General features: G+C 38.8%; 1 protein-coding gene across 5 annotated transcripts in view; it reads left to right on the top strand.

Annotated features, from left to right (window-relative positions):
- The window catches only part of cep192 (centrosomal protein 192), a 39,271-nt gene that overhangs the window by 7,463 nt on the left and 19,582 nt on the right, over positions 1 to 12,226 (top strand). For 4 of the 5 annotated variants that reach the window (XM_073871908.1, XM_073871909.1, XM_073871910.1 and 1 more), the window contains exons 10-20: positions 23 to 173; positions 259 to 467; positions 8,477 to 8,596; positions 8,686 to 9,040; positions 9,186 to 9,338; positions 9,417 to 9,481; positions 9,604 to 9,819; positions 10,312 to 10,453; positions 10,541 to 10,635; positions 10,731 to 11,796; positions 11,904 to 12,021. In XM_073871908.1, the coding sequence (XP_073728009.1) occupies positions 23 to 173; positions 259 to 467; positions 8,477 to 8,596; positions 8,686 to 9,040; positions 9,186 to 9,338; positions 9,417 to 9,481; positions 9,604 to 9,819; positions 10,312 to 10,453; positions 10,541 to 10,635; positions 10,731 to 11,796; positions 11,904 to 12,021 (2,690 nt within the window). The remainder of the gene's footprint in view (positions 1 to 22; positions 174 to 258; positions 468 to 8,476; positions 8,597 to 8,685; positions 9,041 to 9,185; positions 9,339 to 9,416; positions 9,482 to 9,603; positions 9,820 to 10,311; positions 10,454 to 10,540; positions 10,636 to 10,730; positions 11,797 to 11,903; positions 12,022 to 12,226) is intronic. The other variant, XM_073871907.1, reaches the window with a different exon arrangement.

The following is a 12,226-nucleotide window of genomic DNA, read 5'->3' as shown; positions in this document are numbered from 1 at the left end:
ATTCAACTCGGTTTGTGATCAGGTTGGAGAGAGCCACCGTCCTCATTTTCGTCCTGGGTTGGAAGGAGGGAGCTCTGATGAGTCACAAACTGGAAGCACATACACCAACACCAGGACAAGCATTGAGCACCGTCGGTCTGCAGAGGGACAAGTCATCAACTCGCCAATTGATGGTAAAGAAAAGGGCCATTTTGACTAGTGTACCATAGCCACTTCTCCTGCTTATTTTGCTGAGGATTACTGTTTCTGTGGTATCAGGTGATGGAGGAGGAGGTGATGGGAGCAGTGGGAGTGAGGAGGATGGGAATGATGGAGGTGTATCAACCATTCCTTTGCCTCCTACAAACGTCCAGAGTACCTATGATGTATTACGTGGCTTGGGCATTGTGGGAGGAAGTGGAGAGGACAGAGCCAATGATCAGCTTCAGTCTTTGCTAGGCAGATCCGGCATGATCGTGCCGAGCCAGGTACGTTATGGATTAGGTTGGAAGTTTGAAATTAGTTTGAGGTTAGTAGCCTTTACTGACCATGCAGCACTGTGTTTTTTACTACTATTTTTTTTAAACTACAAGCTAGGGCTGTGCAATTAATCGTTTTTCGATTTCAATTTCGATTTTTGCACATTTCGATTGCAAAAACAAGATAATCGAGGGAGATCGATTAGTGTGCCGCATTTCTGTTATTTCGTTTTGAGTCATTAAAGGCGGAGTCCACGATGTTTGAAAAACGCTTTGGAAAATTAGACGGGCCGACTACCAAAACACACTTATAGCCAATCAAATCAAATCAAATGCCGGGTTGCGTATGTGTGGGGCGGGTCTATCAACAGAAGGTCCAGATTCTATTGGGGTAGGGGCGTGTTTGTTTAGGTGATTTCAAATATCAACATTGGCTTTCAAACATCATGGACTCCGCCTTTAATCCGACGCGTCATAAGCAGCTGCGCCTCGCACACAAAGTAGAAATCCTCACGTATTTGCTCAGTTTTATGCTTTTCAAGCGAGCGGAGGCAAACTATCCCTCACGTTTAAAATATCAGCTGGATCGTGGCGCCGCTCTCCGTGCAGAGAGCTGCGCGCTCAGTCATCTGTTTAAAGTCAGGTCACTAGGTAATAATCCTATTTATGTTTGTAAAGTTATATGCATTTCAAGCGATCGTGTTTAAAATGTGAATCGCGTTCTGCTGGCACAAACACTACTGCTTTGACACGTGTAGCCTTCTGCAGCAACACTAAACAATGCATTGAATGTATGTAGGGCTTGACATTAACACCCGCCAAATGCGGGTATATTTCGGCTGCGACCGTTTGATGAGACGCGCGCGCGTTCAGCGGAGCGTTGCGGACCAAAGCGCCACCTCCCAGAGAGCGCGCGAGAGGTGATGGATTTGCGAATGCACAAGAGGACGCAGTCTGAGCGCATACACACTTCGGGAAAGATATAACAATTGCATGGAAGTGATTGGAGAGATATATATTGCGTGCACATTCTCAGGGCAAGAGCGGAGAGAAATTCAGTGCATTCCTGAATGCACACGAAATCAAATGAAACCGCCAGCTGAGAGGTTCGCGCATCATTTTAATGTAAGCTGCTTTGGGCAACAATAATGCCCTCTCGACAGTTGTCATTAAAAGTCTTAAATCACTTTTAACAGAAAACATGATCAAGCATATAAAATACAATCTGCATAAACAAGTTGAAAGTAAAATTCATGTACATTTCTTGACTGCTGTTGTTAATAAATATTTAAAGTGGCTGTCGAGGGGTTTTGTGTATATCTTTTCAGTTAATCTTCTACACCCCTGCTCCACTTTTAATATATTCATTCAATGTAAATCTATTTATGCCTTACTAGACTGTTTTTATGCACCTAAATATATGATATGATCTATACTGATATACCTGGTATATACCAGCTAATGTTGTCCTAATTTGGGTGGTCAGACTGCATTTGAAATTCAATCTGCATCTAATTTAGCTAAACCAAGTAAATTTGCTCAAATTAAAGTAATTTTAGGATGCCAAAGTCAAGTTTAATCATATAAAATGTATTTTACCAGCAACAAAATTGTGGGCTGTGAAAATGCTGTGTGGCTAGTAACTTTGGAAAACAACTAGCTACTTTGGCTGGTGAGCAAAAAAGTTAATGTCAAGCCCATGTATAAATGCATGTTTTTACAGTCATTTAAGTAATCGTGTTAAATAATCGAGATTAAGATTTTTATCAAAACAATCGGGATTATGATTTTTCCCATAATCGAGCAGCCCTACTACAAGCTGCTTATAGTTTTTTAAAGACTTTTTAACTATATTTTAAATATTTAACTTAAAGGGTTAGTTCACCCAAAAGTGAAAATTTCCTTGAAATCCTTGAAAGTTTGTGAATCATCTGGGGGAAAAAATTCAAGGCACTGGGAAGTTTGTGAAAATATACATGCATAGATACAGCAGGGCTCGCAAAATTTCAAAATCCCTGGTAGCCCTTCGGGCAGGCACTCTTCAGTTTTTTGTAGCCCGAAATGGATGCAAGTAGCACGAATAAAAAATACATTACTTGTTAATTAGAATATTGAGACAACATATCTATCAAAACACAAATAACACATAGAATTACAATCAGCAGTACAAGTATTTTCTTCTAACCGAAGTGAGATGTCTATAAACTTCAGATTCTGAATCTGAAATATTAACTGAAGTCACAGATAAGAAAATGTCACTTGACTTTGTGGGCATAGCACATGGTTCCTCAATTAGTTTTACCACGGGCCAAATTTTGCCAATATAAAGCCAATAGGGCCTCTAACCACAATGTTTAATCTGCTATTCTTGTTGTTGTTTTGATGCTGTTGTTTTTTAACAAACAAAAAACTGGATTTACATGTAAACCAACTGTTCCTGCTCATCCCCACACCAGATATACTCACCATTTAAAAGTGGTTCAGTGGGTCACACAACTCACAGTTTGGATCATCCAGTTACAGATTGGATCTTTTTTTTTTTCGATCAGAAAAACAGGGGCTACTGTCGCTTTAAGAGCGATTCTGCACAGAGTCACTCTCTTCACTGCCCGTACAATCTATATCACTTTAAAGCTTGCTGCGAGAGATTTAGAGATTTAATTTTCTTACGTGAGGATAGTAATGACTGACAGGACGATGTTGGAGGATTTGCCCAACAAATCTATGACAAATCAGTACGGATTGCTTCCTGTACTGCGGCTTCGCGAGATCGTGAAAGTAAAACTCGAGCTCGCGCTCAAACGCAATTTAAATACCCAATGCCTGAATTTCATACACCATTATTACCCATCCAAATCTGTGAGAGAATGCATTAGCATTTAAATATATTTTGCATTTTGATAGCCCGACTAGGGATGGGCATAATTAATCGACGATCGATAATTGATTGTTAAGAATTTCGTCGATAACGTTAATTTGTTATCAATTAATCGAATGCATTTTTTTATCTAACTACTTATCTAACTTCTTTCACAAATACTCTGTATGCAGTGCGTTTGCGTATGTGTGCGGCGAATCCGTCAAGCACCCGTTGCAGTGCGCTGCTGACCGCTTATTCTGCATATAAAACGTTCATGTGATTGACACTTTCTGTGAACACTTTTCCGCATAAACAATAGAATAAAGCATCATTTTTTTTCACAAAACAATATATTTTAGATATTATTTGACAGACTAGTAAGTGTGGATTAAGGATGTTTAAAATCTCTAGCCTGTTGGTCAGGATCTGAATGGATCAAATCAGCAGTTTTGCAATGCTTTATTTATCTCCACTGACTCCACATATATCATAAATAAAAATAAGCAGAGTAACTTTGCAAGTCTACCCTTCCACATTATATATTTCCTACTATGTATGTATATGATTTCCAAATAATAAACGAGAGTATTCAACGACAAAAGCGTCTCATATGGAAATAAATCCTCACAATATTATTATTTCTCAACACTTTATGACAAAAATAAGCAACTGTATTCCTACAGTTATTCAAAGATGCACACATTATTCCGCATATAATTTGAATATTATATAACAGTATTCATTTAACGGCACGTTTCATATGGCAAATAAATATCCTCACATTAACTAACACAGGGTTCCCGCGGGGTCTTAAAAAGTCTTAAAAAGTCTAAAATTCAGAATGTTAAATTTAAGGCCTTAAAAAGTCTTAAAAACACCCAGATTTTTATCCCAGGTCTTAAATTTAATTTACCCAAGTCTTAAATTTCTTACCTCTTTTCATTCCCAAAAAGCGTTGTCCGCAGAAAATAAAATAGTAATTTAAAACGCTGAAGAACTAACTTAATCAGTGGCGGAGGCAGAAAGTGTATGATGGTGGGTCTCTAAAAAGAAACGTTCCGCCCTTTGTCATAATCCACGCAAATCGTGCCATAAGCTATATTTCAGGTGTTGTGATCTGACTGTTTACTGTGGGTTTGGCGAGAAACAATCCTTAAACTTAGTTCTGTATAGGCAAAAATCTTTTTCGGGGTAATTTATAAGCCCGTGGCTTACCTGAGCATTTGCCAGGTTCTGAAACATAGAGGACACCGAAGCGAACAAAAATCAATGCTGCTTTATTGAAAATCAACTTAAACAGTCGGGCCGTCGAGTCACGAGCCACCAACAGCGTGTCAACTTTAGTGTTACACACTTTTATATTTTAGACCTTAATATTGCTCTTTGCTGCGATGCACTTGAACCTAACACGCTTTCCCTTCAGCTCTGCACAAACATCAGCTATTGACAGACGGAAAGCAAGAAAGTACCGTAATAAACCATATATTTCAAAAAAGTGCAATTGTTTTCTTTTAGGAACAATTCAAACTTTTTGATTGCGCAAATGCTTCAGGAGTTACGGTTAAATGAACAGCGGTAGATCAGAGCGCTTTCGCATAGGCAGGCTGCTGCATACGGCATCGCCTGGTTTATTTAAGTTAACTGAGCATTACATTCGCAAGTCATAAGCATATTACAACAATTAACGATTAACTAAGAATAATAATCAATATTTTAAAGTTAATTTCAAAGTTAATATTCTGAAATAAGACCATTTCTGAAATAAGAAATGCGACCCTTCGGAGGCTACAGCCTTCGGATTGAGAAACGGTCTTAGTGGATAACGTTAGCAGCACATATCAAACAGCCTTTTAATGGTAAATTTCATTTTCTTAATGCAGATTCATCCGTTATTGTGTAATTAGAGAGGCTATTAAACCTGAAAAAAGAAAGAAACCTGAAAAAGAAGAAAATTTCATTTTCTTAATGCAGATTCATCCGTTATTGTGTAATTAGAGAGGCTATTAAACCTGATGGCAGTATATAGTGCATATTTATGCATAAAACGTATGGGTGGAGTGTTATTTTGGCTCTGTGATTCTGTATTCAATTAAATGCAATACATTAATTTATTAAAAACTTGTATTAATAAAATGCATATATTAATGCTTTTAGGGATTAATAATAATTGAAAGTGATCTTTTGTTCTTTGTATATTTATAAACAGGCACAAGATATATACACAGCACACAGTCAGTTGTACATTAAACATTATGGGATGGTTTCCCGGGCAGGGATTAGCTTAAACCAGGACAAGGCCTTAGTTTAATTATGACATATAACTAGTTTTAATAAACATGCCTTACTAAAACCATTACTTGTGTGCATTTTGATGTATTTTAAGATATGTCAGTGCAAATTGTTTTCAAGTTTGGAAAGCTCTTATCCATGTCTGGGAAACCTCCCCTATAAGCTTACGTACTACAGAGTGTGATGCATTTTAAAGCTTTAAAGTTGTATGAGGCAGTGTAAAACTAGGCACAAACCAGCAGCTGACCTTACTAACTGATCTAATATTAGTGAATTTTATTTGTCAAAAAACATTGTTGATAGAATTTTATAAAAATACTACTTACACATATTAGTGTGATGTATAAATATTGTAAATCAATGCATTTCTTGACTATTAATTAAGAAAAATCACAGCTCTTTGCCTCTAACTCAATGTATTTCAATGGCTCACTAGCCATTTTTGGGCTTCCATTGTCAGAAGTCTCTTCCTAAAGGGCTATGGGTAAAATTTGTCGGCGCCAACAATCGCGGTCTAATATAGTTAAACATAATGTATTTCCATGTATTTTGATTATCTGTTTTAAAACTGCGTTCATTTTATATTATTCTATAACTGAATCAATAAAAATAGAACGTTTTAAGAATTTCTGAGATAATTTGAATGCTTCTAGTAATGTGTCGTGTTGGTCTTAAATTTTACTCATAATGGTCTTAAAAGGTCTTAAAAAGGTCTTAAATTTAACTTGCTGAAACCTGCAAGAACCCTGCTAACAGCATAATGAAATGAATAAACAGACAATAAAACACGATTGAAATATAAATTGTATTATTATTACCGGAAAAAAGCAATATTGCTAAAATAATCTCTGAGGTAAATGCGTCAAAAACGCTGTTACCCGCACAATAAGTCTAAATGAGCAATAACAGTGAAAAAAGCATTATTAGGCCATGTCTCAAAACTTTATATGACAAAATATATTTAAAAGAAATGTATACTTACAGTTATTCAAAGATGCACACATTATTCCATATTACTCCCGTTTATGAGCACGTTTGTATCTGGCCTCGCTCTGTTATGTAATAGATTGACAGGTGCGCATCTCCGTCTTTCAAACATATATATAATTTTGTAATTACTACCTTAGGAAAATAAGCCATGATTTTATCATTGTGAAATTGTTTTTTTCTTTTTGCAGATAAAAAACGATTTGTATTTCCGCAATTTTACTACAAATAACATGGTTATGGTAGGCTATATTGTGGAGTTGGAGACCATAGTAAATTTGTGTCTACTGTTGTTTTACAACAAATAAAAACTAAAAGACTATGTTATAATTAAACAATGGTGAAAGGGGCTCACAAAACGCACGCTGTTTCACACATACTCTGTATGCGGAATAAGCCAAGTTAGCGCTGAGGTACCTGTCCTGTGCATCCCGGTCAGTCTCTTCGGAGCAGCTGTTTTCGGCGGCGGCTGGACTGACGGTCACCATGGGTTGCGGTCGCGTCTGACCCCAAAACATGCCTTTATTTCTCAAAAAAAAAATCAGTAGACTGGTGCAGAAGTTTTATGCGAGTTACTAAAGTTAGTTATTTTTCACGAGGCTTTAATGCCTAATTTGTTATAGCCTAATGTTAGGAAGGCTAATATCTTGCACTTTCTTCTGGCTTGAATCATTTTGAGTTACATTTTGACAAAACCTTACAGATCTAAGTATTATGTTTTTTGTTTAATTTAATGTTAAACATTAATCTGTTTTTTTGTTTTATTTTGGAACTAATGAGGTCTCTGTTTAAGAACGCTGGCTCGCAGCTGCAGGTTCCGCTGCTTTAGAGCACCGCACATGCACGCACATTTATGTTTGAAACATAGTTTAACTGTCCGCCACAAGTTGATCTTGTAATAAAGGTCTCATCGAGGAAAAACACGCTGTATATTTGTATTCATTGCATTTTTTAAGTATAAAAGTTAAATAACAAATTTTATTATAAAAATATTAATGATTAATCGATAGTCGATCGTTAATTCTCCCGACGATCGACAAAGAAAACTTAATCGAATGCCCATCCCTAAGCCCGACTGCAAAGAACAATAGCCCCGGGACGTCGGGCTAGCGATTTTGCGAGCCCTGTACAGGTCATTGAAAGTGCTTGAATCTATTTTATGCAAGAAGTTTTCTGGGAAAAAATATATTACATATATTCCCTGTGTAGAATATCATAAAAATTCTAGACTTTTTAAGCACACGTGCTAAAGTGTTTGCTTTAAATGCTTATATCTTCTGTATGCGAATGTTGATTCATACCAAAATGCTTTTTTGCATAGTTGTGTTTGACACATGAAAACGTCTTGGGTTACGTATGTAACTGTTGTTCCCTGAGAAGGGAATGAGACGCTGCGTCCCCCTTGCCATACTTCCTGTGTCCCTGTAACGCTGTTTGTGGCAATATTTCAGATTGCGATATACTTCCTGGCTCCCACATCACCCTGTCTTTGTCGTTAAGCCTCACCATTGGTTGGATTTGATATACACATTCAGACGCACTAACCCCTGGTGTCCCCAAAGTGTCACCGTATTGCGCAGCGCGAGTTCCCTCGAAAGGGAACTGTAACAATGTATCTTTAAAGGTAACACGATGTAACTTTGCTCTCACTTGAAATGTGTCCCCAAATCTATTCCTTGAATTCGAGGGTATTGCACCTGGAAAGTGATCGAAAGGTACTTGAATTTAAAGTTAACTAAGGTGTGGGACCCCTGTACTTGACTTCCATAGGGTTTACTTTTCCCTACTATGGAGTCAGTGGGTACCATCAACTGTGTGCTTACTGTTTAGCATCAGCTAGTCATTTTACAAAGTAATTTTACCCACTTTTGAATCTTCTCAGATGGGTGACCGAGTTGGTCCGGTTGGCACAGGTGAAGCTGGCCAAACTGCTGTGGCATCTGGACCTTCAGTCCGGTGTCCTGTCGACTGGAACATGAGTCTGGATAGACAGGAGGCTCTTGTGAGTATTTTATCATGCAGTTTAGTCCCAAATTCAAAATAAATACAAATACAGTCTGTTTGGATTTCTCAAACAAATATTCTTGACAGGATGCAATGGATAACCCAGCAGAAGTTCACTTGGACTCCATGTACTTGAGGGCAGGTGCAGGTCACAACCCTCAGGACATTTCTTCCTCAGTCAGCCCTTTTCTTCAGGGCACCCAGAGCAGTTTTCACCTTTCCCAGGTACTTCATGAATCTCATAATAAAACTGAGCAAGGGAATAACTTGGGGCAAACTCTGGATCTTGGTGCCCTGGGACAACGTGGTGGCCCCTGTGGGGATTCTCCAGTTCCGAGTGATCAGCAGAGCTCCAGCAGTAAAGAGTCTCTGGATCCTAAGTACCTATCTAAGAGCTTTAATGAAAATGAGGAACGTCATGATATCTGGAATCACCAACCAGGTATTGTGGAGCTTAAGTTACAGCAAGGTTACTGCAACAGCCTTTCTCTTGCATTTATCTTCAAAATTTCTTGCATGCAAAATTGTTTTTCGAGCAAAACAAAACATAGTTATGAGTCACAAACTAATGATAAATCTTTCCTTAGCAGCAAATGCTACTCATAGTGTGGTCTACCAAAATGAAGAAGGAAAGTGGGTCACTGATTTGGCCTATTACTCTTCATTTGAGAAGGAAATGGAGGCCAATATGCCTGATGAAGTTGCTATGCAGTTCCAGTCTGAAGATTTCCTTGATGGCAGTAAGTAAAATGCAGTGATACTCTTATCTATTAAGTATGTAGTCATTGCTGTTCACTGCATATGTTGTCATTTATTAGGTCAAGCCATGGAAAAGATCATTGAGGATCAAGAGGAGTTTGATAAAGAACACCAGTTTATGCAGGTATGAATTGTGATGTTCACGTTCTGCTGAATCTATGTAGAGTACGGTAAACCAACATGTGTCTTGAAAAGGCCCAATATCTGATACGAGAATTAACAAAAAATCTGTTTGTGTTCTGGTAGGAAGAGCAGATTCAGGCTGTTAACCCAAGTGAAGTGCTTGGAAACACCTCTTGGAAAGTTCCCAGTAGTAACCACATTCTCATGAGGGCCTCGCAGGTTTCTTCCGACCTTGAGACTTCTAACCAAAGTTATCTGCGCATTTCCCTGGGGGAGTTTTTTGAACGGCGCTCTGAAGCACTGGGCTGTCTTGGGAGTGAAGACGACTGGGTTAAAAGGGTGAGTGTTATCGTGTAACAATGTTAAAAAAAATGGTATGTATGTAGAAGGGCCCTATGAAATAAATTTTTTTTTTTCACAAATTTGTTTTATTTATTTTCAAATTTTGTGGTTTTAGTTTTTTGGCTTCTGCTTTTATTGGTTAAATTAAATGTATTGCTTGCAATGCATGACAATATACAGATGCACCATTACACAAAAAGAAAATGTATCTGGGAATTTCATTTTAATTGCAGATTAATGAAACCATATCAAAAACTAGCATTTGAAAATGAGTAATGGGTTTTAAAATTTCTGAGTCCAAAATTTACACAATTCTGTGACATTTTGCGTTGTACAGTTCCATTTTTATGCTTGGATTCCATGATTCCGTCCTTGTTTTCCACACTTAATTCTCAGAAACCCTTGCGAATTCTGCTGCTTGTCATACCTTGTGAATCTCGCTAAGCTGGTTATCTAGCCTTACATTTTCACATTTGTATCTGCTTTCAGCCTTCTTTCGGTTATGTCATCACCTCCCCTGAAAAGAGGGACCCCATAGCATTAATTCAAACCTCGGATTCGTTCTCTAGAGGAAGCTCTTTCCACAACGAAACGGTTCAGCAAAGTGATGCTGATGAGACGCTCAATCCAGGTGTGTACTTTTTTTCACGTTTACCAATCAGTTCTGATTCATTTTGATGACAGGAGTTTTCATTACTCCCCACTTTGCAAACTACAGATGATCTGGACAAGACTCTTGAACCCAAGCCAGCTGAAGTCCAGCATGAGAATAATGTACAACCACAAACAACTGAGGGAATGGTCCATTCACTGGTATTCAACACTAGTTATATCTGAAGTTAAAGTTGATTTTCTGATAATTATTTGTAAGTCTAGTAATGTCATGTTTATCTTTTGGTTTAATTTAGACCTCTGCACAATATGAAGACGTTGAAAGTTCTGGCTCACCTAACTCCAGTAGCAACCTTATGCTCAGTATCAGCACAATTGCATCTGCAATTGCCGATGCATCCATTAGCTCAGATCCAGCCCAGCTTGCAGCCATGATCATGGAACTTTCCAAAAAAAGCCGTTCAACAAACAAAAGTTTGCTCCCGGTTACGAGTCATGTACCTGTTACTTCAAATCAGAATGGGCTACTGGAGGACCTGCAGAAGTCCACATCGCTTGGAGATCAGAGTACTCCTGACATGGAGAAATATCTGAAGAGGGCTGAGGTGTCCAGTAGTGACAGTGATGGCTCCACCTCACAGTCCTGCTTGGACATCCTCACCCTGGCTGATAATTTGTCCAGTTCTCAAAGACAGACTCCACAGCAGTCGCCATCTCTGGAAAACGGTCACAATGAAGAGTGTTCGATGAGGGAGGAGCAGCGTCAGGTTCTGGAAGGTAATGCATCCAAAAAAGCTGAGGAAGCTCACGGTGTGTTGCCATCTTCAAGGTCGGATGTCAAGCGAAGTGCAATTCCACGTCCCAAGGGAAGCAGTTTACCAACTCCCGCTTCAAATCCACCCAAGCGCTCTCTAGGTTCTGGGCAGTCGTCATTGTCTTCCTCATCCTTAAAGCCAAAACCTGCCGGCTTTGAGAAAAACAAAAATGACCGTTCATCTCTTTCCTCAAATAAGGCCATCCCTGAACCCAAAATCAAGATAGGAACCGCTCGACCACAAATATCAAGCACTTCCACCACAGGTAACCGCCGCTCCCTTAAAGCGGATGGCTCCACGTCGGCTCCTGCTTTTGTGCCAAAAACCTCACCTGGCCTTCGCAGTGGTGGAAGCTCAGAGCTATCATCATCATTAAAGACCTCCCCGCACATGACCAAAAACAAGGTCACGGGAGGCAGGACAGACAAACCTAACATAAACCAGGCACGATCACCCAGAAGCCCCAGAACTGCTCAGTCTGTTTCAAAGGAGAAGACTGCAGCTGTTGAGCGTCAGGATTCACTGCCCGCAGCCCAGGAAAAATTTGGTATATAGCTTCTTAATTTTTTTTATTCAATCTTAAACATTATAGTGGATGTTGTGTATTTGTTTCTTGGTGTCTTGTATGAATATTGCTCAAACTTTCACTTAAAGGCTCACCTGAGAGCGGTATCCCTGGTGTTGTAGAGGTCAGTCAATGCAATTTCAGACCATCCACCTCCCCTCTTACCCACTCCAGTCCAAGCCAGACCTCCATTCCCAGTGGATATGGGTAAACACTTGTTTGGATGTAATTTAAATGTTTTTTTATTGCAAAATATTTCAGAATATTTGAGGAATATTTCTCCAGTTAACCAATTTTAGTCAGTTCATTTCTGTCAGCATTGTCACGTTTCCTTTATCTCAATGTCTTGTTTTCCAACATTCACCATAATGCCTAGTTAAAAGTAAGGTTAAGTTAACCCTAAATGGGTCCA

Source organism: Misgurnus anguillicaudatus, chromosome 10 (genome assembly GCF_027580225.2).
Source record: "Misgurnus anguillicaudatus chromosome 10, ASM2758022v2, whole genome shotgun sequence".
NCBI classification, from domain to species: Eukaryota; Metazoa; Chordata; class Actinopteri; order Cypriniformes; family Cobitidae; genus Misgurnus; species Misgurnus anguillicaudatus.
Note: the sequence above shows the minus strand (reverse complement) of the source record. Positions and strands in the feature narration are given on the sequence as shown.